The sequence below is a fragment of the Anopheles moucheti genome, chromosome 3 (genome assembly GCF_943734755.1).
Source record: "Anopheles moucheti chromosome 3, idAnoMoucSN_F20_07, whole genome shotgun sequence".
In the NCBI taxonomy this organism is placed as follows: domain Eukaryota; kingdom Metazoa; phylum Arthropoda; class Insecta; order Diptera; family Culicidae; genus Anopheles; species Anopheles moucheti.
Window position 1 is genome coordinate 10073314 of NC_069141.1, and position 26222 is coordinate 10099535.

The 26222-nt window shown below is 44.6% G+C and overlaps 2 protein-coding genes across 4 annotated transcripts in view; both read right to left on the reverse strand.

Moving 5' to 3' along the window:
- Nucleotides 1-776: 776 nt before the first annotated feature.
- Nucleotides 777-25059, reverse strand: LOC128303817 (WD repeat domain phosphoinositide-interacting protein 2-like). Of its 3 annotated transcripts, none has more exons than XM_053040886.1 (5): nucleotides 23539-25057; nucleotides 3845-4013; nucleotides 2842-3778; nucleotides 2588-2719; nucleotides 777-2112 (listed from the first exon to the last, which is right to left on the reverse strand). In XM_053040886.1, the coding sequence occupies exons 1-5, from the start codon at nucleotides 23607-23609 to the stop codon at nucleotides 1997-1999; spliced, it is 1425 nt and encodes a 474-aa protein (XP_052896846.1). In that variant the 5' UTR covers nucleotides 23610-25057; the 3' UTR covers nucleotides 777-1996. The 3 variants fall into 3 exon arrangements, with proteins under 3 accessions (XP_052896846.1, XP_052896847.1, XP_052896848.1); XM_053040887.1 differs by having other exon boundaries at nucleotides 777-2109; nucleotides 23539-25056; XM_053040888.1 differs by lacking the exon at nucleotides 2588-2719 and having other exon boundaries at nucleotides 23539-25059.
- Nucleotides 3891-26222, reverse strand: part of LOC128303818 (cysteine-rich with EGF-like domain protein 2) — a 30337-nt gene continuing 8005 nt past the window's right edge. The window contains exon 4 of the mRNA XM_053040892.1: nucleotides 3891-4013. Within this exon, the coding sequence (XP_052896852.1) occupies nucleotides 3967-4013 (47 nt within the window). The 3' untranslated portion in view covers nucleotides 3891-3966. The remainder of the gene's footprint in view (nucleotides 4014-26222) is intronic.

Here is a 26222-nt window from a genome sequence, read left to right on the forward strand (position 1 = left end):
GACATTGTGCAATATTGTTTGAATGCATGTGTGTGTATGTGTGTGTGTGTAATTGGTTTTGTTAGACATACAAACAGAAATAGAAAAGGCATTACGAATAAGAAATTAAATCGCAAAACTATCATTCCGAATCGATTATATACTTCAATACTTTTCGCAAGTAACATAAAACCTACACATTACCAAACATCAATAAAAATGGTGCAAAATTAAGCGCATAATTAACAGACAAATAAAATTGTACGCAAAGTGGTGGTGCAATTTTTCAAAGAAGAAAAGAAAGGTTAAACGCGGTGAACGTATATAAACGTGTATGTACAGCTAGAAACACCATCATCGAACAATATTTCCACCAACTGATACGGTAATGATGGAGTTGTTTAATAAATAGAATAAAAACAATGATGTTCCTTTCCACCTGCTCGATCAACTGTGGTCGCCAGTTTCTCGATCTCTACCTCACCAAGATCAAACGAATGAACGAATGCTAAGGGTGGAAAGGAATCCATTCCCGCTTACTGCAGCCAAAACTTAAAATGCTAACTTAACTTTGAGTATTTTTTTACGTTTTTACGCTTTTTACAGTGTTTTTTTTTATTGTTTTTTGGTATCATGCAGAAGTTTGTTCTTTTTTTTACATTTTATTCCTCGTACTTTTTGTTTGTTTGTCCAAGATACATGTATATCATTATTGATCAATCAAATTGTATGATCTCAGGTTTGATGTTTTTTTTTGTTGTTGTTTGTTTTCATATTTATCATTCTTTTCAAGAATCAAGGGTTTTTTGTTTTTTTTTTCTGTTGTATGCTCTCTTTATCTCTCTTATTTTCGTAAAGCTCCCTTTCGATCGTTTCGCTTAAACTTTCGTGTTGTTTGGGTGTGTGTTAAAGATGTACCGATCTTTAAGAATAAACCGATCAACGTATGTAACGGAGCAACGAGCTTATTAAATATAGACACATTAATTAATCTAACATCCTCATCTTGCTGCCCCGTGATGGCTACTTCTACGTGTGTTTGTTTTTTTTTTTCGCAGATCTTCAACCGGTGTGCTAGAGTCCGGTCTCTGCGTGACCATTTCAAAACGACACGAGCGTTACAAAATCGATAGAAAGTACTACACAGATCCTTAAGGGAATTGTCGTAATGGTAAACGTTACTTTGTGAAATTGAACTTGCTTTTGTTTTGCTGTATTGCTTATTACTGACCTAAAGAAAAATCAACGTCCCCACAACAACTAATGGCTTGTTTGGGCTGGGTTCGACGTTGTTTGCAGTTCTATGAATATTAACATTGCACGTAGCATCAAATTTACGACTGATTTGAACTTTTCTCCCTTCTCACGAACACGCTTTGACAGAAAAAAAACCTTCCTTTAAATAAAACATCTCGACAGAGCGCTCCATTAGTGAAATGATTTTCCGCAGGATCTTTCGTTTGGACGTTTCCTGATGTAAAAGAACAGATCTAAAGCAGCAACACATATACGCATTGTATTGTAATGAAAATCATCAACCACAGAGTTGCACAGAGTGTGGAAAGCGTAAATGAAACACCTGCGCACAACCCTAAACACCCGCGTTCCTCAAGTGTGCGCGTGCCACCCTTCTGCTTCGCACGCTGCAGTGTTGCGTTTAGTTACTACCTACTACTGCTTAAGAAGAATTGGTGTAAAAATAAATTAAAGAAAATAAAAACATCAACGGTACACACACGCATTATTTGCAGTTTTGGAGACGTAGTCAAAAACCCCGACGCTCGTTAACATATTCATCATTGGCGCTGCCATCCACACAAAGACAGGAGCATCCCCACCAAACCTATCCTACTCTTGTAGTTTGCCCCTCGGCAAAAAAACTCTTGCATCTACAAGCAACTGCTCCACTTTAGCCCTTGCATCCAACACCTCCTTTGGCGGCGAACGATTTGCCGGGGATTCGCATCTTCGCTGACGGATGGTCAACGTCACGGGAGCGTGCCGCATCCTTGCCTAGTCATTCGACGGTGATCGGCGTAACCGGTGGGAACTGCATCTCATCGTAGATCGGCACCGTAACCTTTACCGGATACTCTACCGCTTCGCGCAGATCGTGACACCAGTCGGAGTCTGCTGAAATGAAATGGTGGCAGGAAAGGAACGAACGGAAACGCATGGAACCAACAGTTTTGTGCAAAATAAAAATAAATAAAACGGTATGCGCATGAAGGAATGTAAAAACAAAAACCAAAAGCCGGAACCGGAATCGAGTGCGAGTGAGTGTGTGTGTGTGTTTGTAGGATACAGACAGATTGATAGAAGAGAAGTAATACCGGGATCATAGAGGACAGTTGGAGAGCCGTTTGGAATGAAGGAACAAAAGAAAACCGTGGCCAAAATCAGGATGTGAGTCACAAAATAATAAAAAAAATGGATAAAGCAAAACGATTATCATGGGAAGGGAAGAGAAAAGAAAGAAAGAGATTCACTTTAGAAACGGTTTCATTTGCGCAAGGATCGGACGGTGGATGCAATGATACTTCCTCTCCCACTCTCGCATGATTAAGGGGGAGGGAAATTAGGTTTACGGCTAGACTAATGCACTAACCTGACATCCGGTCGGCCGGACGTCCCTTCAGCACACCCGCATATGTGCCCGGTGCGGGCATCATCGATTTCGTCATGTTCACGTTCAGGCTGTTTGTATTTTCATCGTTTTCATTGCCAACGATGTCAACCTCTGCAAACAGAAAAAACGAAGGTCAGGATTTGGACAAGGAGAACAAGAAGATGGAAGGTAACATTTCGATTCCAGCCCGTTTTTTCGATTGGTTTGGGGAGGGGGACCGCTCATCCACTTACCGGTAATGCCGTGCAGTGGCGTACGGAGATCATGCGCACGAATGAGCTTACATTCGCCACCCTTCGAATCCTCGAAGCTGTAAATGTACAAGAACCCGTCCTCGCACGCCAACAGCAGACGCGTCTCCTTCTCCAGCTTCGCCATCACACACTCATACCGCAGGCCAGCCTCCGCCAGCTGTATCGTTGCGTACGCCCGGTCCTGCGTAAACACATCCGTCACGACGTTCGTCGGCAGGTAGCTGGTGACGGCTTTGGCCAGAAAACCCATACCCCAGCCGCCAGCCGTGCCGGCCCCATTGGCCGGATCACTTCCGTTCGATTCGTCGTCATCGCTCGAGCTGCTGGTGTTGCTAGCGGCCGCATCAACCGCAATGCTCTGGCGCCGTTCCGCCTGCTCGATCGCTTTCGGATCGATCCGGAAGATATGTACGGTTTCGGTGTTCGAGCTCGCCACGACAAAGTTCGCACAGGTGCTAAAGTTGAGCGAGCCGATGCTGACGTGACGCTTAACGCCCCGCCGGAACTCGTGCACCTTCTGGCCATTCTTCACGCAAAACACCCGAATCACGGTGCCCTTCTCCGAGGCCGTCGCCAGCAGGACGCCGTTGTAGGAGAAGTTCAGCGCCGACAGCGGTGAATCGTGCGCCTTCAGCTTCAGCCTGCGCAGCTGGTTGGCCGCGTCAAAGATCTGCAGCTCGCCGCACTCGGTCGACACCGGGTAGGCGAGGTGCGACAGCAGCGAAAGCGTGCACAGACCGCTCGGGTTCGGCGCCATGTTCTTGATGGAATGTAGCAGTCTCATATCACGGATGTTGTGAATGTAAATACTGTCCACGAGGCATACCACTAGCCGGGATCGGTTCAGTTTCACCGACAGGATCTCCGACGGGTAGCCATAGTTGCAGATCTCCGCCCCCTTCTTGAAGTGACACACCTAAAAATTGGGAACACACGATATATTACTAGCTGCCGATCGCCAGAATGTGGTGTTGCAACTTACCTTAAGCTTGTTCGGTTCACTTGCGGTAACAACCGCAACGAGGCTGCTACTAAACAGCCGCTCGGCAATCTTTGTATCCTCGTCATGACTGCAGAAGATTTCATCGACACGATCAACAGATGCTAACGAAAACAATCGATATCCCGTCCTAGATACCACGGAGAGCGATCTGGAAGCGCAACAAGAAACAAAGAACAGGTTGTTGATAAGTCTGTAAACATTGGCAATGATTTAACCTAAAAATTGCATTCAGCTGACAGCGTGAAATTAATGATCTTCCCTGAGATTGATCATAAACAAATGATCGCCACGGCGTCCACCACCACGGCACAGTCGAAAGACCTGTTGCACAATGGATCTTGTGCGGACAGAGTTAACCGCTCAACGACCTCCGATTATTTTATCTTCAAACACTTGTTGGCACGATCGTTTCGCTTGTGTACGGCTTTTGTGGCCACTTTGTCATCTGGTTTAATAATACGCGCACACGTTTTGCCATCGCCGCGTAACGGCCGCTAACGGTCGAAAGGCACCAAGCAATTGAACTATAAACAGAGGAATTGTTTTCTTTCAACTGCACTTGCTGCATTTTCTTCGAACTTGCAATCTGTCTATCTACTTATTGCAATGCTCATACGCCCCCGTAGCTTTCAGGAGCTACAAAATTAACATTTGTTTATATCGTAAAATGGCAGTTTCAACCATATTCCTGAGGGTATTTCTTAAATAAACTGCTATTTTTGTTACAGCTCTTATCAGCTATCGTTTCATTGTTTGCCCATTAATTTAGCAAAATAAATTGTAACTACGCAATATCATCGAACAAACGTTATACCAGCGGCAGTTGCTTGCCGTCCCGTTTGCACCCGCGTGCATTGCTGCCCCTTTGTCTCACCCTACCAAAAATACGCATGTCCGAAAAGCAGAAAGAATGCATAGCGTGAAGCGTGCAACGCAACGGTAAATCATGCACCCGCTGCTGTGTTTCAAATTAAACATGACCTGCTTCTTTCGCACTGCACATTACTCTGGGGCTCTGGGGTTGTGTGCAGCGAAGAACAAAGCTGTAACTTAACCGTCTTGCCACGGGGCCGATGGTGCGGTGATTGTAAATAAAACTCACCTAAAAATATGCCCCCCTCGCTCACCACGCTCGAATTCGGTTTACAAACAAATGCTAGGCGATCTCAGCGCGGTTTTCAATCGGTATTGCCATTTACCCAAAGTTTTCCAATGGCCCCCCCCACCCTACCCAAAACGGAGCTCCCAAAGGGCACTTGTGCGTGGAAATAAACAGGACCGACCTCCAACAACGAGCTCTTCCGTTCAGTGGAAAAGCTATTTTTAAGCTAACACAGTTCCATCCACCTCACGGTATAATTTTTCATCGTCCCTCCGGTGATTGTAGCGCGTGCCGGAACGGGAAGAAGAACCCCCCCCCCCATTCTCCTACTCCACACAAACAACACATTATTTCCCCACCGAGAGCAGCAAGGTCATGACCGAGGTATGAAGGCGAAAGATCAGCAAACGATCAGATGATCGCAAAAACCTACTGTTCTAATTATAACACGCGGGCGTGTTGTGACGCAATTTAAACACGCGGGAGCAATGGTAATTTTCCATTGGAAAATGACGTCCCCCCCCCCTCGCCCACACGACATTCGTGATAGGTGTAGAGAGGCACAAGCAGAACCGTGTTAAATATGATCGATCCTTTCCGAACCAAACAACATACAAAGTTCGTTCGCATCTCCTACCGTTACCTTGGATGATAGGTACCATCATTAAGATCCATGACACAATCGACGGCCATTTTGGTAGTTTTTTTTTTGCTTTTGTACAAGGGGAAATAAACACCTAGCGAGCACCTTGAACCCTTTCTCGGACACACTGGACCGAGCCCTTTTGAAGGGCATTGAAATTCGTCTCGCATCAGCGCCCGCTTGATTGGAGATCAGTTTTGAGCAGGTTTCCAACTGCTCCGACTCATCCACCAAAGGGCCCACCAAGGGGTTCAACTTCGCTTTGTTCTGCTGTGGGTACTACTAATCGGCATCGAAGTGTATTTCCCACCCCCCGCAAAACAAAGCGTGATATCTACGGAATAACGTGTGCTTATCGAGTTGCAATCAGCGACAACAGTAATCGTAAATCAAAGCAAAGTTGTAGCCACTATGTCTAGACGTGTTAGAGGAAAGTTGTCTAACATCGGTAGAATCTCTTTACCGTGATAAACGAGTATTCTTCACCGAGTCATCTACATCATCGACACCCTCCCACCACAAAACGGTCGATGCGCCATCCTCCGACACACCATTCTAATCGCTTGTGGGGTTTGTGTTCATTAAAATTCCAATGCATCACGCCCGTGTGTATAACTGGTGACCCGAAGCCCTACCATTAGTCAACAATTAGCACTGCAAATGCGGAACGTCCATCGTTAAGTTCATTACTTTTTACTATTTGCCCGGAGGTTTTCCATTTCCGTCTCCGGTCCTACTTTTCGATCGGCCCAACTTTCCCGCTCCGAGATGACACGCACCTCCATCCAAACTGACCTGGCTCTAGTGGTACATTTCCCTTGTCGCAGCTGTCACTCGCAGATCGCAGAAATGATGATCGAGACTGGAAAAACAACCTCCAACCAGCGAAAGGATGTATCATTGGTTTTATCGATCAACTTATTCGCAAGTGTGTCTTTGTATCGTGACCCATGCAGATACACCGAAGGGGGAGTTGGGATTTTCAAAGATCTTCGGTTTTAATTATCCTTCAGCAAAAGTTCCAACTACTCACGCGAAGCAGTAAAAATTGAGCATAACGGACAGTGAGCTGCAGGCTTCAAACATCAGTCAGAAATCTGGAGAAAACTGGGTCTGGAGATCAGCTTCACTGACACCCGAAAGACCTCCAGACATCCATCAGACTTCTATCAGCCCTCTAGCTAATCCGGATCGTCATTCGTCAAAACGGACCACCGTTCCATTCCCGAAGAGACTAGTGGAAACCTAACCTGGAAATCCACCTACCATTCCACTCGCGATCAAGTACTACCCTCCCCGGGAGCGGTGTACTCCAACGATCATTGCCACGCCACGCACACAGCAAACATTTACATCAATTGCTCCAGCTCAATTACTGGAGAAATCTAACGGCGAGCCCAGCAACAAGATTGAAACGGGTGCAATTCCATCAATTCGTTGCGAAACACACACCAGAGCCAGCTAAAGGGGACACACCGCCACGAACGCATACGATCGCATCTGCCTCGCGCGTTCCATGTGCCCCGGGATGGTTTGCATTGCAATTCGAAACATTAGCTAATTGCAACACTTCTGTCTGATCGCTTGCTGTAATGATTGAAGTCCGCTGCTCCCGAACAACGTGCGATGGGGTCGGGGCGAGGCAGAAATGTTGTAAAACTGCTGTAACTATTTTCCTTTATTTTTCGCGGAAAACATCCCTCTCTCGCACACGGCGGATGAGATGATCCAGCTTAAAATGGCCTTGATCTTTCGTCCGACCAGGTGTGTGTATGTGTGAAAGAGGGAACCAGCAACAAGCAGGCGGAACAATTGTTCTAGCTGGGTTATCTATCGTACCGTAGAGCTGTTGATGTATGTGGGCAAACAAAAAGGAACTTAAAGCTGCATGTTTTACATGTTTCTGATGTAAAAACATCGCGTACGTGGGATTATTTTTGCGATACTTAAATTCCTATCCCGGGAAGCATTTAAAACGTGTATCAGTTGCACATTTTCCCGATGAGTCTAATCGCGAATGATTTCATTTGACGTCCAAGTCCAACAAAACCACCTTCACATCCTAAACTGCCGAATGCATGAGGTAAGCTTTACAACCGCTTTTGCTATAGTTGTTTTTGGACATCGTAAATTATCGGTTTTACGACACTCGCGCGTTGCACACGGCGTATCGACAAGCGAAACAAAGAACGCGGATCATCCAAACAAAACCCTCAGGTTTTGAAGCTAGCGTGTGTGTTGCATCATGCCTTGACGATCATCGTCATCATTCGACGCTCCCATCCACACCGTTCTCTCGATGCAGTTTCACTCATCCCAAACTCCCACCCTTCTCCTCCTTCACCTCCTCCATCTGCCTTGTGCGGACGTGATCTTCTAAGGTGATCAACTGAGCTGGCACTACTAGCGCCAATCATCATTCCACCACGAAACAATCGACAATGATCGGTCCGGTGGGTGCCTTTCCCTTCGAAGCAGTCTCACATAGACTCACACAGCCAACAACGTCACAAAACGTGCGTGCGGGAAACGGATGAAGGGGGGGGAGAAGGAAGGAGAGATGTGGCCCTGACCGTGTGGGCCCTCGACCTTGGCTAGTGAACTTCCCCGTTCGGATTCTACCACGGGCCGGACCGCGGAAGGTTCCAAGAACAAAAGACACCTTCTGCTACTGCTACTTCTCCAATGTTGATTGCAAGCAGTGCTTCTATATATTCCCGCAAAGATGTCTATGGAGCGCAACAGGGATGCGCTGGAAGGGCCTCCGCATGTTTGGAAGTGCCCATTGTGTTGAGTGTCGCTCATGCACTGGAGAGATCCAGGCGAATGGAGCCCTTTGGTTGGAATGGACGTGACCGGAGTGAACCAACCAGCAGCGATATCAAACCAAACCACCCAGATTAGTGTGTGGGATGACGCGCGGTGGTGACACGGAGAGACACGCAGCACCTTCCAAATCAACACAACAGCAAATAAATGCGCGCGACCAAACGATACAAAAACCACACAAAACCCCCTGCCAGCCAGCTGGCCAGGTACGCTCGACTTGTCGTCCGTGAAGCGAATTAACCTTGAAACAGCGCAGCGGAGATGGAGTCAGTCAAGAGGGACTGACTGACTGACTGGTGGTGGTGGTGGCGATGATGATGATGATGGGGACAAAGCGCAGAACTCGGTTGGAAGGCATGAGAACAGGGGGGTGGTTATGCACACCACCGTAAAACCGTGTTCCCGTACCCTGCCATCGGATCAACTACCCCACACACCGTTTCTACCTTCCATTAATCTGACCAGCTGCTCATTTTCGCCATCGATATCACCTAACACACTGGGTGGCTTAGTGGCCGATGAGGATCCCGTTCATTTTGTAATAGCACGATAATAATAGACATTGACGCAAACTTGTTAAATAGAAATTATATTGCAAGTTTTCAAACAATTACAAGGTACCCTTCGAGATATACTTGATGTGCGTGAATTTAACAGTTCAGTGAGTTTATTCAACAAGAAAACTCAAGCAAACAAGAACAAATTTGGTTGCAATTCTAATTCATTTCAATATTTTCGATAGAATTATTGTTAATATATTCTTATAAAATGTCGTCCGAGATTTTCAAAAGGTTAGGAGCAAATAAGTGCAGTCATCTCGGAAATTCAAGATTCTCGAATCTCCTAACTAATAGTGTACTTCGGAGACTACCTGTACCTTTACTTTAACCTCCAAAAAACTATTCTCCACTGTACAAACAATAGCCCCCGGTTCGAAAGCTCGAGCGCAGCAGGTGGATGCATAATCCGTGCAAAATAATAAAACAAAACAGAAACTGCATATTCATTCGTTCGCAGCAACGGAAAACCTTGACCAAGAACGGGCCAAAAACCGAAACTGGCTGCACGAAAATCATCATCGAAAACATGCTGGTGGCCCCGTGAGTGTGTTTTGGTGTTTGGCACACTTTAAGCCAGTGTCGGCGGTTTGTGTGAACGCTATCGATTTTTAGTTTCAATGTCAATGCCAAAAGCAGTACTATACCCCGTACTACCCTAAAAGTCGGAAGGACACATCTTGTGAAAAGGGAAGGGTGAGCCTCCCCCTTTAAAACAATCAACAAAACAAACCGGGAACCGGGGGGAATCGGTGACGGTCGGTGACGGAACAACCGATCGATTGGTTGGTTGTTGGACTGCTGCTGCTTCACATCACCACACATCAACAAAAGCCGTTTCCACATTGCCCGGGCGGCAAGCAACGTTTATTATGCATTCCGTGATGTACTTTCCGAAAAATGCCTTCATGCTTGAAGCGGCGAGCCGAAATTGGCCTCATAAATAGTGATATCACCGTGCACCTTGGTAGTGTCCTTTGTAAGCTGCAAACTACAAGCTCCAACCCCCAGAAAGGTAGTAAGCAGCTATTACACGAATCGAACCATGCACAACGAGCACGACTGGTAAAACTCGCTGCTCTAAAGTTCGTGCAACTATGTTGTGCGCATCTGCAAGATTTTACATGAAATCGTTTTAAATTCCAACATACACAGGGACAAACACACCAACACACGCACGGGGGGAAGTGCGATGCAATTAACTTCCCCAGCAAGGAAAGTAACCACATCCTTGGGATAAAAGGATAACGACATTCTCCAACTGCAGGGGCCACTGTGGGGTGCACGGAAGGGAAAAAAGGCATCTTTCGAGCATTCTTCAAATGGCAAACAACACGCAGCAACACCACAGAACCGAACCATTTCGCATTCGCCCAGTGAATGCACAGATTATCGATCTGCCGCTCGGATCGACCGTGAGCATGGCGGCCCCCAAAAGGCCAACCTAAATGCAGCGATGTGCATTTTTCTTGCGTTTTTTTTATATTTTCCTCTCTCTCTCTATCTTCGCTTCACTGTGTTTGCTGTTGATAAAAAACCTTGCCCTGTGTACTGATTGGTTGTATGCATTTCCCATACGGAAAACTGCATTCGTCATATTCCTGCTGTTGGTCGATTTAGTCTTTTTTTTCCCCTTCACAATTACTTATGACTTCCGTTCTGGAACTGGTTGTCCTATCTGTGGCAATATTAACATCCGTACCAGCGTAGAAATGACTGACTGGAATATGTGGTGTGTCTTTGTCTTTGTCTCTGATATAAGAACTGTAAAGAAGTAACCTTCGAAAGCAACTGAGAATACGATCGATCTTATGATATAATAGCAAATGTATATCTTAAGAAGGAATCTGCCAAACAATCGAATAAATATGCAACGGTTAATCTACACTAACTTGTATTTTCTTGAAAAATATTCATGAAAACATAATTCCAAATTAAGCTTTTCTTTTATCAATCCCAAATACCTTACATTACAAAATACAAGAGCAAACAAGCAAGAATAACTCTTTGGATTTACTTTATGTGGGCTGCTGCTCGAATCTTTCTTTAGTAAAACGATCTATTCTTCTATTGCTAGGCTAACTTAGTGAGAAGCTAAATATATTATTATATATTATATATTAACTAGAGAGCTAGAATACGAGAGAAGTCTCCAAAACGTCAAAGCTAGTGTTGGGGTGAACCTGATTCAGAGTCATGAATCTGAATGAATCTTTGAACTGCATGAATGAATCTGTATATCTGGTCCAAAGATTCATGAGAATTCTCAAAGATGAGGTATGAATCATCCAAGATGTATGACCTCCACGTAAGGACTTCTGATCCGGGGGGCATAATCCGCCACTGCTCTAAGGATTCATGAATCTTTTATGAGTCTATTCTACATTTAAATGGCTCCTCACAAATGATTCATATGAGTGACAATCTTTTCAAAAGATTCATCAAGCACAAATTGCATCTAGGAAACATCCCCTTCAACCGATTGCATCATGCACATCATATGCATCACGATAGTAAGCGATTGTGCTGCAGTAACTTAAACAACAAAATACGAACAAACCAGCATTATCTCACACAAAACAATCCCCCTGGTGGACAGGGACAGGTCTTTTCGACCTATTTTCTAACCGATACCCACAATCATCATCACGGTTGACGGTTGTTGTGTGTTTTCCTTTTTATTTTTAAACACCGAACCAACCCGCCGCTTGCCTTCCCTCCGCGACGGTTTTTGAGACCCACAAATATTTTGTGTTTTGTTTGTCTCGCAGTTTTATGTGTGCTCATCAATCCTACATTTCCTCCAACCGTAAACATCGCTAACAACGAAACAAAACAATGCATCAGCTGTTACTTTAAGACTCTCCTCCCAGCTCCTGCACTTGCAGCAATGCAGTGACAGCCTCGATGCACTTTGCTTTCCCACTTCCCACTTCCAGCACAGACTACAGCGCTATCGGTACGCTTAGCTTGCTATCAATATCGTCCGTCTACCATCATTCTTCTTCTGTATCCCTCTCTGCTACCTTGTCATGTTTTTCAACTTGCATCAGCTATGCACCCATCTATTATCGAGCAGAAGTAAATTGATTCCGGTAAATACGTTACTCTGGCTTGTGACGCGCTTGATACTAACAACAGGTCGCCAATTTCTTGCGATAACAGCAGCGACCGCACCAGTCGATCGTACAATGATTTTTCACAACAAAATGTTGCCGAAAAATATTCGAAACCTCACTCTTCAACCTGAGCTTCAAGTTCAATGTACTGTCATACATTTGGGTACAACAATCGCAATAAGATAAGAACTGCGACAGGCTGCGTGGAAGATTGTGGAACAAAAATTGCTTAGGTCATGGTTTTGCAAAACGCGGCACTGAGATGCCAATAACCTCTCCGTAGGTCCGAGAAGAGCACCCCATAAATGATCTACTCTTCATTGGGGTGTATTCTTCTCCAGCAACATTCTTACTACCAACTCCGCCAAAGCCACAAACGGAATGCGATTAACGCGAAGAACGTGCACTTGAACGTGCAAAATCCGTCAAAACAAGCACCGAGCCGGGGATGGTTCTGTAAGCGCTGTGTGCGCTGAAAACCTCGGCTGCCTGATAAGCGTTTCCTGTATACTGGCCGTGGGGTTAGTGTCGCATGTTAGTCGCGTGATTAAATAAAGAGCGATTTAATACCTCACGCCATTCACACACCCATCGCATTGCCATGCATTGCGCTTCCGTTTAGTGTTGGAGTCTTAGCTTTATGCTGACTGGCTTACACCACCACCATCATTGTTACAATCGCTCGAGGAACCTCCAACACCCCTACTCTAATCCACCCAGGAGGGCAAACCGGTGGAAGGCTCCTTCAAAATCCCTTCAACTCCAATATGGACTCCATGCTTAATACTGATCACTAAACCGGTCAGCAATTGTAGCGCCAGCAGAAAACAGCAGCTGACCGGAGTTATAGTGACTAAGCACCGCGCAAATTCAGATCAAATCCCCAACTGTCACGATTCGGGCAAAACTGTCCGAACCCGACAATGCACCTTTAATTACCGCTCCGTACACCAATTCCGGTCGACGTTGCGACGTTGTAAATAATATTGCCCTGCATTAAGGGCTCCCTGCACAGCTGGACCCCACACCACAGTCAGTGACCTTATCGTGGCACCGCTCCGTTCCTCTTTGCGTCACTTTCCAACACCAAAGGGCAAACAAAAACACCCATATCAACAGCGAATCAATAGCCCGCCACTTTGCGGCTTGTTCTCCGCTGGAACTCTGGCCACAGTGGGGGCAGAGATGGTGGTGACACCACCATCATCACTCCCGCCAGCCACTCAGCTCCCAAGATTTGGCTTATCGTGACTTCACGACCGCTTATGTTTCCGGGGCCACATAAAACTAGGCCATCACTTGCAACCGAGGGCTTCGACGGTCGTGCCATTTCTTTGTCCTCAACCGCAAGGGGGCAATATCACTAAACCGTGCTCGAGCAGTGGGACGAAACGGGGCGCACAACAACTCAACACAGTTCCAGCAATGAGTAATCAGCCGAGCGGCTGACACTGGGTACCAAAACAGGAACTGGCTTGATAGTGTGGCAGTGCAGTGCAGTCGAAAGCCACCGAAAAGAAACTTGCTTCCTTCGCCACAGCTACTGTGTACCTACCTGCTACCTGAGTACCTATGAACACGTCGAAAGGTCGCCGCTGTTGTTCAGAAACTGGGCAGTACATGAGCAACAGATAGCAAAAGCACCAACAATTCCATCCATTGACATACCCTTCATCGCATCGTTCACCAAAGCGTTAACAATTGGTCTGCTATCCCTTAAGGCTATTCAACAATATGAGATATCTCGCCTGAACTTGTCTCAGAGTGGCAATTAAAGGTCTAGTAAATCAAGGCCCTTAAAGAGAGGTCCTCAAACCCATGTCTGGAACTTGCTACTCAAAAGAGATCTCAGATTTAAGGCTTTTGCCCACTTTTGGGAGACACCTCAAAAGCTGCTTCAAGTTGCTTCAATTGTTCACACGCACAAACAAACCCTTTATTTTCCATCGTAATATCCCCACATGTTCCAATCAGCTGACTGCAACCTTTTGCACCTTGTTATCTAAAGCGCATCAGCTGGAATCTACTGGTCAGCGTGGTGCAATACGCGATGACGCGGGCGCGCGCGCGCGCTCACGCTCGCACACATTTGTTATGTAAATCTTGGCGACGAAGTTGCTGCTGTCCCACCACCTCACCCGTGTGTGCAAGGTGATCCCCCCTGACGACAGGCTTCAATTTAGGAAGAAGGGTGGTTCATTCCTCCTGCAATCTTCGCCAGTACAAAACTGCATACACACATGCATGCAGCGATAGAACCACGAACGAAACGAATGTGCCAGATGATCGCGGCCCTAGTGCGCCGTATTACACGGGGTTACGTCCCTCTCCCGTGTGGTGAAAACCTTGTACTTCATAAATTATTAGTATCTGCATCGTATTGACGATTTAAATCCCACCTTGCGGCTTCCTTCGCGTGTCCTTCCTTCGCTTATCCCACGCCCGTGTAGCCGCATGCATCGATCGACCTGCAGCACACTCAAAAGCAGGTCCAGCTCTTTGTCTGTGCCTTGGCTGTACGCCTGAAGGGAGGGAGGTGGTTATGTGCCATTTAAAAAACCTGTTCCTCAGCTTTACCCAGTCGACTCAGTCGCATCAGCTGGCCGTCCAACGGCAGCGAAAGCCAACGGAATTGAGTGGATCAGATGCGCGGTAGGCAAGCGCACTCTACGTTCATCTGCCCATCCGCTCTACCATCGTTGCAGTCGAAGGCGAGTGTAAGGCAAAGTACAAACTGCAAAATCCGTACTTATTCTTAGATTCCTGTGGAGCGCAAACAGTTGAAACAGCTGAGCTTCGGGGCACGTCCGTCGCGGCATTAGCGCATGTACAACCCCCGCCATCGTATGTGCACGGTTGCAAGTGTTCATCATCGGCACGAGTTTTCTCTGGGGTAGCAGTAATGATGAAATACCACCCCGACACACACACACACACATTCGCTGCGGACATGCAATTGACTCGCGTGATGTAACTCGTACGAAACCAAATGGGATGGTCAGTGGCAGCTACCCGGTGTCTCTCTTCCCTTTGGTGATCACAAAAATTAAGCCAATTCCGCTTTTGCACGAGAGCCGCGCTTTGAATGCCCTTCAGAACGTAACCACACCCAGGACGACGGAGGAACAGAACATTCGGCGAGCATCTTTTGCACACGCCAAGAACTTCTCCCCAGCACATGCTGCTCCGGGGCAGCGTCTCGGGCCAGCTACCTCGTACACTTCTCGAATCGCACACAGTGTGATCTAGAATTACCTTCCCATTTATCTTCGCTGTCAGCGAAACGACTTCTCCCCCGCCGTAGCCCTTTTACACTGACCGCGGTCAGTCCAATTTAAATTCTAGCTCATCATGATTTCATAATCACCGCTGCTGCTGCTGCTGCTGCTGCAACACGGGACACGCTCTTGTGCACCGAGTATTATGATCCCGTGTTGGCGCATCCAATTTCCCTCCTGCAAAGTGAGATGGGATTTTTCTGTTGCTATTCGTTAGCATGCATGCGATAACAGAAAAAGACACTCTACAGTTGATTGAGACGGAGTTGATGCAAACATCAAGACATTCGACCAACAGCGAGTTGTTTGTCGGAATGCGAATCGAAACCATAATAGGACGATTCAACGCGATTCAACCGAGGATCGATGCAGTACGCGTCCGCAAATGTCATATCCGCTCGACAATTTGGAGCTCCGGCCATTGTTGCACCGTGGTGACGCAAATGAATTGTCCATCCCAGTGTCTGTGCTAGCAGCACGGGTAAAACACATTCAACACTAGAACCACTGCTTCATCGATCAATCAAACCTTTAATGGAGAAATGACGAAATCTTATAAAATTTACGAACATTTTAGTTGATGTTTCGATTTAACACAGACCGACTGCATCAACAACACACACCCATACTCCGTAAAATAAACAACCGATAACACTAAAAGCACTCACTCAGGCCCCAATCGCCTTGACTTGAAGGGAAAAGATCGATACATAAAGTAAGGCAAACCAGGCCGGCAAAGTTCGGCCCGTGTGTTTTTGGGTGTGAAAAGCGGGTGTGCGTTAATTTTCGCCAAACACAACCCCTTCCATGTGCGGCCAAGTACGCTTAGGCGTCAGCGCTGTGTGCAGCGAAAGACGGGGGTTGAATTCGGCGTTGGTACAACCAGAGAAACATTTTTGGATTTAACGATCGTGAGGATCGTGATTGTACAAGGTGATACCACAACGGCATCTGAGGTACTTGAAATTCTGATAATTTTATGCAACAAATTTATTATAATTTTAATTGTTCTGCCAATTGTTTTTCAACATTTCAGCACTTTTCATCAATTTCTTGAGTGGTTTGAGTTGAATGGCAGCGAATTCTCGGCTGTTAATGTTAGCTTTAGCTTATTGAAGTGTGGTTGATTTATCACCAAAGGCCCTACGCTTCTGGTATCCCTAAATTTAGATCTTAAAGTAGATCAAGGTCAACATTGTACTGAACTGGCGTCTTTAAAACAGATACAAACAGGACGATCTGTCACTTTGATTTTCAAATTATTTTTTAAAAAAACTTCGATTACACCCTGTACTGGAGATGGGAAAATCAAACAAAATTGTAGGATTTAAATTTGAATTAGAATACAGATTTAAAGTCGCCTTGAAGAATAAAATCCGCAGTCAACTCACTCATGAATTAAATCATATTTTAAATCATGAGTTCATGATCGTCGTAAAGAGTATTTAAAGTTGATTTAATGAATGATTTAAATCGCAAAATAGTTAATAAATACTCTTCTTGGAGGTCCTTAATAAACTCACTCTTCAGGGAGATTTAAATCATTCATTCATTATGAATCATTGTGCGCATCACTACCCTGCACACCCTGTAGTAATTTAGGTACACAACAAAATCGTCTTAAAACCGTCCAGAAATTAAGTGGACGAGTTATTTCAGAGCCAAAGTTGCAAAAAGTTGCTCAAAATGTAAGAAAACAAAAATCCACTGGTGATCACGTGTTCGAAGTGGATCTCTTCTTAGTCGATCTCACATGACGATCGGTCGCCATTGCGCATTGCGAATGATCGCGGCGCATTAAAAATAAAACAGCGTCGTTTTGATTATGTTTTTAATTTTAGTGATGACATCGCAAGCCAATGCGAGAGTGTATGCGTGACTTTGATTCGAGGTTCGTTTCTTGATTTATTCTCTTTTACGTATTACTTTCTACGTATTACTATCATGGCCTGGCCTAATGTTTTGACCATAGCGTCAAGACCACATACACACCCCTTCCTACACTATCGTGCTCCACCAGCCCACAATCATCATCATCATCATCATCGATGATCGGCACAACATCGGTCTGTTTTATGTTGCGCTTTGTTTTGTATTTAGATGCGCACGTCCGCTTTTCCACCGCAAACTGCTGCTAGTTGGTGGTGGTCGTGGGTTGATGGTTACGGGGTTGTTTTTTTTTGTTGCGCTTTTACTTCCTTTTCACCTTCTGCTTTTCGTATACGCAGCCCAGAGAGCGGACCGTTCGCTGCCGGCCAGGGCTATGACGCAGAGTTCAACGATTTTTGTTGTGCTTTGTTTAAGGTCTGGTAGAGTGGTCATGTTTCCGATACGATTTCACGTTATAAACAACCCCTATTCACCGTGCTTCGGTAGGGGGTGGGTTAGCGGATTCCGAGTGGTTTCGTTTTTTTTTCTGTCTCTTTCTCCTAACTGTGCAGTGGTGGTTTCTACCGTGCTGAAGAAACTCAACAACAACACACTCGCACACACTCGGAAAACAACCATTTCTTAGAACAGTGCAGGGCTATCCCCGTTAACGGTGATGTCTAGTGTTTCTTCAATTATCGATGTACCTTTAATTGCCTTCCATTCGGCACGATAGCGAGCGCGCTTTGTCTCGTTGCAAAATAAACTGTCCGTCCAGCCCTGTGCACAGGGTGTTCAATAAGTTGTAGTACACTTTTTTAAATAGGATTAAAATTAAGTAGATAATTTTTTTTTTGTTTACTGTTTATGCTATTCAAAGCTATGTTTAAATAGAAGCTATACAACGTATCTTCATAAAAAAACAATATTTCATTCCACTTCACGAGCTTTACTTGTTACTCCAGCTGTTCCATCTTAAAGTCTATCACTGATCATGTTGCACATAATGAGGCTTCTACGCCACGGACAGTTTGTCGTCCGAACAAATGAATTCTTGACCATCGTTGTGAAAATCTATGCTCGATTTATCCTAAGCTGACAACAATATCAGCACAGAATATGAACAAGGGACAGAAATAATGATGCGTACTCGAATATGCAAATGTGTATTCGAACAAACAGTACAGGAATTGCAATACATGAAACAAACACGGTCTAGAGGTGACATCAGAAAGAACAGCTTTAACAGCGCTCACAGATATATGTTTTTATGTCATCCAAATGCTTCATCCATTTGGAGTTCACATTGAAGCTACATTTGCATGAATTAATTCCCCTTTCTTTTTCTATGAAACGAATCACGATCATTTAATGACAAGGGAATATAAGAAATCTACTGCCACAGCTGACTGCCGGGGGGGATGGGAGCTTACTGACGAAGGCACCAACAATATGCACAGTGGTGAGTGCACCACTGAACAAAACAAAGCTGCAAATGCAAATAATGCTCGCCGTCGACACTCGTCGTCACGGTTGTTGGAAAAAGACTACGATGAAACAGATGAAAAAAACGACCCCTCTGCGCATTATTAGCGTTTTTCATTGCCGAACTATGTCACGGGAAATCGACGTGCAGAGAGATATCGCCGTGAAACCCCGTAATTAAATCTTGCAGGAAGAGTTATTATCCGAGATTTACGTACCACCCCACCGTTAATGGTTGATGGTTGATTGTTTAGTTCCGATACCTAAGCGCGCATGTGAAGGATTATTTTTTGATTATTATTAGCTGAAATTCATTTTAATGGGAGATATTCAGATACACCGGGGCTACCCCTGCCCAGAATTTCATGGAGATCTTTGAACCAAATGACTTGGAACACCCATTCAGCCCATATATGAGGAAGTCTGAATGTGAGGTATAGAGGTTAGACAGTCTCAATGTGCGAAATAATACGCAAAAATATTATTTTCTTTTACCGCAAACATATCTTTGGTCAGAATATTGAAAATAAGATAATTTTTCTTGTTAAAAAATTCCCCCAAAAATAAGCTTTTTGTTGAACTTGTAGCTAATGTACCCCTTTAAATTAAATCGCAAAAGCATTCCATTCTCAACACTTATCAACCGTTTGGTGGAAAAAACTCATTGCACTCTAGCGGCCCCAAACAACTCGGAACAGGGGTCTCTCTGAGCCTATGTGCGCGCCATAATGTATTCATGGCACTATGCGGACCATTAAATGGCTCGTGTACTGGCGTACCGTGTATATTTGTATGTAGTTCGGTCAGCATGGCTGCCACCTTAACCCTTCTCTCTCTCTTCCCTGCCTCTGACTTCTTCTAAAAGTGCAGGCTCTAACTAAAAACGCTTCGACTTCGACTGAATTCTCCACGCAGGGGGCAGAACAAAAAAAACAACTATCGGCGCACAAAACGTGCCCATTTGACGCAGCTGATTTCGCTTCGCACCCCTCCCGAAACTTCATCCCCTCCTTGGAGCTCGGACCTAAACCACTCGAGTCAAAGGCAAACAAAGGCCTTGAAGCATCGCACGCACACACACGCGGTACGATGACGCGCAAATGTATGTCATCACCATCATCACCATCGTCATCATCATCATCGTCATCCTTCTCAACCGTCTGCCGTGTGGGACAGCTTGGTTTTGACTACGACTAAGCCCTACTAGCTCCCCGGGCATTGTTTGGAGTTTAAAGCCACCAAAAAAACCAAAAGACGCTAGGCGCGCGCTGTGACGACGCATAAAGGAAAGATGTTATTTTGTCACCAGCACGCTTTTTGGCGCTTATCGAAGAAACAAACTGCGTGGGTCGTCGCGATATATTGCGCATGGGGGAAGGGATGGTGCGTACTATACGAACAAGATCCAGCTTCGCACTCGACTATGCGCACAGCAATTGCTACAACTGTGTGTGCCAACCAATGCGTAGTAAAGTGTTGCATTACGCATGTTTGCTTAAATGCTGTTACCCAACTCCACTTAACTGTTCCTGCAGCACAATATGCAGCGAGCATTGCTTTGGGTCCTGTAACAGCTCAACCATTTTGGTTAGTGTTGCATTAAATTAAATCAGTATCGTAAGCAAATATTGGTGGGTGTACAAACAAATAACAATTTTGTTGTGATTAAGAATTCTATACCAAAACAATCTCTTATACTCTGAGCTCAATAAAACAAACCAAGCACATTAGTGATTGCCTCGACTTAAAAGAAGCTTACTCCAGTAAGATGGGCTGTGAGAAGAATGAGCTAAAAATTTCCATCAACTATTCTCCACTAACAATCATCTCATCTGAATTAGTCATCTGTCATTAGTCATTACTGATATTAGATGTTATTGACTAGATACTGACAGAATAGAAAAAGATTATTAGAAAACGTTGATTAAACTTAAGAAACATTACAAACTAATGGAAATGTAAATAAATTTCAATTTAAATAAACAAAATACAGCAAGCAAGCTTAAAGGGTACTGTCCGATGTTTGAAATGTACGATCCTCAATTTATGGTGCACGGTTTTGTTTAGATTCATGTGCCAGAAGCGTGTTGCCTTATGATCGGATGCGTGTTTCACCAATTGAAGAGGCAGCGAAAGAAGCGAAACAGCTCGATTGCAACATAAAGAAAACGACCTATGCTGGGGTGCGCTGTTGTGCTTGGTTCGCTTCAGAGTTCATGTTTGAAAATGAAAAAAAACACCCTCTACACACACACACAGTCATGGCTTCTTTTTTCCTACTTCCACCGACGGCAAACGGAAAAGCACACCACCGAAAAAGGAGGCCAACTACTACAAATTGGCCCCCGCTCAGCTGATGACACACACAACGCAATGCACAACCGCGCGCACTCTTCCGTTGGGGCCATTCCGTCCCGCAGCTTCCCGTTTGCAAACCACCCAACCACCCCTCCTCTTCTAATGCTACAAACACCCCCCGTAACAGCGCGTCAGCCAAATGTAAACAAAGAGAAAATGTTGTTTATGCCACTCGCATGCACGCTCACACACACATACCAATGCACGGATGGGGATGATGATGATGTTTCGTGTACACACACGATGGATGGGTGCAAGTGTGTTGGTGCGAGTTTGACTAACAATTACTTCCCCTTTTAGCTTTCTTGAATTTTCATGGTACTTGGTGGAGCTTGGACGGGGGTTTTTTAAATTTAACCATCAATTTCATCATCTTTGCTATTACAGTATTTAGTTTTATGCTTCTACTACCACCAGTTCACACGTCCCCACACACTTGTAATTTCCAGTGTGTGGGATACATTGTAGTACCATAACAACACAGGATGATCTCAGTAACACCCCAAACCTCAGATAGGTTGATGTGGAAATGGTAGGCAACTCTAGCAACTCACCGTACACCAACTGTAGGCATAGCATAGCAGGCCTTATTGTAAGTACCAGCAACTAATTCAGTATTTTCAATTCTAACCAAAACTCTAATAACTAATTACATAATTGAGGTAATTGAGGCATACACTACAGCACTACGTAAACGCAGTGACTCATTATTGAAGACCCGCCACACAAAAGAATACCCAATTGGACATGCACAGTGTGTACGATAACAATAGGCAGTATGAAATACTCAACTCATGTTGCATTCTACGCGTAAAGAGATTTCTTACGACGATGCATCCGAAACCTTCAAGTGGGTCAAGATTTTTAAAGTAAGTTCGATTGCAACTTTTATTAACCCAGCGATAGGTTCAGATACCCTTCAGAAGCAAGTCCGTGTCCAGAGGCTCTCGGGGAACTCTACAGCTGGCAGCTCAATCAATATTGCTTGTAAATCGTTCGTCAATTATTGCTCCAATTAAGCATCATTAAAGAGTTGATATTTTCAGCTAACGGAACGACAAAAGTATACAAAAAAAGCAGCACCATATAAGGTACATGTGTCGGTCATCTGATTGCGGTTGGTGTCATCACCAGGTTGCTCATGCACAAACAATACACATGATGTCCATCTCGCCTCCCGTCTCTGAAATACCGTGTGATCGTTTCTCTTCCCCCAGAACTTGCGTTCCGTGATAAACACGGTGAAACAATTGCAAGGGCAATAGAAGGTCACGATGAACTTGAGGAAGATTTAAATGTTGAATCAAAGAAAGATGCTCCACATATTAAAACGGTCTACTTCGGTACATTAGTCGAATTCAAATATTGCATCCATTGTGTTGGTAGGGTAACGAACTCTTGAAGTTCATGAAACAAATTTCATATCCCCAACGATGTAGTTAGTTTAATGTTTATTTAACTTACTACACACATACACATACAAAATGCATATGAAAAATTGAAACCTTCATATAATACTTGATATGACAATTTCGTCAATATTTCATCATCCAATTTAAAAATGGCTCATCGTTGCTAACCACCCTACCCCCACTACCACTTTGTTCTTCAACCCCCCTCCCCCCTCCTCCCCTCGTCCCTTCCATTCGACCCCTTAAAAACACCTTTTCACCCCCTTTTGTACCAATGCCAAAAATATCACGCAAAAAAAAAACGAAACACCACAAAGGTTTCACAATGAATTCCACAGTGCCTTCAGTGTTTCACAGTGTGTGTGTGTGTGTGTGTGTGTGTGTGTGTGTGTGTGTGTGTGTGTGTGTGTGTGTGTGTGTGTGTGTGTGTGTGTGTGTAGGTGTTGCCCCTACCACTACCAAGTCCCTTCTTCTCACTGTATTCCAATGAGGATGTTTCCTCCCCCACCCAAAAAAAGGAACATAATTACGGAAGTATTTCCTTTTTTAATCACCAAAATTTATCACCCCTCCTCCTTCCTACATACACACCCACACTTGCATAACCACACACATAAATAAACGCACACGGTGACAACAGGTAGCTGCAGCAGTGCAAGAAATAGCAGGCGTAGGAATCCCTTTATTACAAAGGAACAGATGCACACATACGTGCACACACACACACAAACATATCCTGCAGGCGACCCCAGCCGAGATTGTTCTGTGGAGTGTGCTGTGTTTAGGAACGATGTACTTATGTAGAATTCACTCAAAAATCGTCACCAGAGTAGGAAATTCGTTGCCATTTGAAAACGACACCGAAAAATTGAAACCCCATTAGTTAAAGGGCAAATCACTCGAAAAAAAATAAAAACCATCACAATCACACATACACAAACACGCATATGACGTCACACGCTGGCAAGCCTCAGTTGGTAAGTTGATACAAAAAATTGCTAGAAAACAATTTGCTACTTACGTATAGTCTTGATTAAAGCTTATAGAAAATCCACCATTTTTGCCGAAACATTTCTGGCTTATATCACTCATTTAAACGATTTGGCGCGTAGGTTTACTCGAACGTAGAGGAGGATTCACACACACGAAATGCCACCAAAAAAACAATATTATATGTCCTTATTATCGGTTCTGCTCCTTTGCTAGTGTGCGGGTGTGCGTGTTCTGCTGCTTCGTTTCACTATCTGTGCACGCACGCAAATGTGCACGCGAGCGGGGGATTCCTTTTAACGAAATTCACAAACTGTGCGCAGCAAAGCAGCAAGAACGCACCGCAAGAAGTGCAAGGGCGACGAAACGGTGTTTGCTTCTGGCAAAGGACGACGAGTCACAGCGACTGACGGGTTGTTTTTCGTTTGGGTCGCGCCTGCTACAGCTGCTCTGGTGGGTATGCGTACGCTTTTTCTTTCCCGGTTTGTTGTACGCGCGCGCTCTACGTTTCGCTTGCACTGCTGACTGCGCTGGCTTGTTTTCTCACTGACTGAATCGACCTGTTTGTTGTTGGTTTGTTTATAATCGAAGTCGTTCCTTCTCGATGTTTTTGTTTCCGCACAGCTCGCACGCTCGCGCTTCGCCCTGTCGTTCGCTCTCGCTCTCGCGCTTTACCACACCAACACACACTCTCTCTGGAAAATGCGAGCGTACGCACGCACACAACTGGCGTTGGCGTTTCGATTTTTCACTTTTTTTGTCAATCGCAGCAACAACGAATGATTGCAAACAATAGCACCAGGCGGATTGTTTCTTTTTTTTAAATCTTTATAACAATCTGCTTTTGAAAAAATACTTTTATTTTCGATCGTTTTTTTCAAAATATTTCTTCCTGTTCGGTAGTTATTGAACTTTTAGTTTTCAGTTATTGCTTTTGAAAATGCGCACAACACTGGAAAGCAATTTGCGTAGCACAATAATAACTGTTTGTACTTTCTCCAGGGAAATGGGGGCTATGAAATCTATAAGCACTAACAAACTTGTCACCAAACAGCGCCTGCTAAGTTCTTTCAACAGTGTTTGTTCAGCGTTTCGCTTCTCTTTTTATACCAAACGTTCTAGAACGGTGTTGAGTCTGAAGGAAAAAAGTTCCACAAAATCGTCGAATGCACACGGCTCGGATCGATCGAAAAACTAGATGGTGCGATCTGCAGCAAATAATTGTGCGGAGCACTGGAACACTGGAGCAACGCCGTACGCAAAAGTGTTGCAAAGACGATGAAAGTTCACAATATTTGGGGATCTCCGGAAACACTTCAAACAAACACTTTTTTTTTCCCGTATTCTCTGGGAGACAAAGATGTGGGCCACAAATTGGAAGTTTTTAAATTTTAGAACCAGCGACAACCAGTTGTTTCTGCTCTTGATGCTTGCGTAGGCCCAGACACTGCCCTTTTCTGTATTGCACAAACCAAAAACCTCAAAGCTTCCCTGTTTTTCTCGGGCTGGCTAATGTAAAAACGAGTCGTCGACGAGGGCGCGGATGCGAAGATTCCGTTCGAAACCAATTTTCCTTTCAGACTGGAGGAGGTTTTTCGTTGTTGAACAAAAACCTCCGAGGGACGACGCGCGCGCACGCTCGCGCATATAAACAAGAGAGCCTTTGTCGTATCGATCTCACCAACACCATCACTGTTACGAAATGCAAGGCCCTACAAGGGTGATGCGTGCGTATACCAGATGAGTTGTTTACTTCCCTTCTCTTCAATTTCAACCACATTCTGGGTATACTCTTTCCAGTTCCTTTTTAACAAACCGTTTTTTGTAGCTGTATAATTTGATGAAATTGTACAATATTGGGTAGACCCTTACAAAACCTCCCAAAACATGCATCGTACATAAGATAATACGTTATGGGCTATTCCAGAGCCGTTTTTGCGTCGTGACGAACTTCATCGTGACGCTGTTCGGGTGCCAAACATAACAAAGAAACTCATAAACGGGTCATCTGGAAAAAATCGATAGAGAAAGATATGCCGTGTTTTTAACCTAGAGTTGGAGAAAAATGCTCTAGACGGGAGCATTAATTGGGTGTTTGTATTTGATTAGTAGCTGTTGGTTTGTGTCGAATAAATATTCGGTTGTTGCGACAACAACCTTCTCAATCGTTAAAAATAGCTTAAATATCCTCATGCGATGCGTCATGAGAATTTGGCCATATTATACAAAGTACTTTCAGAATGCTATGTTTAGTGATAAAAAAAACAATTCAAACATAACCTGGAAGGAATTTGCGACCAAAGTAGAAGATGCGTGAATTTGAATAGGAAATTGCGAAACATCCGCTGCGCTTGAGTGGCAATCCCGAGTCAATCTTACAACCAACGCTGCTAAACGTATATCGACCAGAGAATCAAGCGACCAGAGGTGTCAAACTCGCTTCAGTTCAAAAAAGCCCTTATTGTGCACGTGTCGAAAGTTAAATACGCAACACTTGGCGATTATTGCGAATATTATTTGAACCAAAAAACGATTATACAAAAACCCCTTCCTAATCGTCGTTGGTCATTACTGGAACAGCCGTCTGAACGCTGTTTTACACCACTGTTGAAAGATTGTATCGTTTCATAGGTGAAAACGGATGTGCGGTGGAGCGCGCGGAATGTGATTCATACCGCAGAGTGGATGTGACTACGAGAGAGTGAGAACCGAACA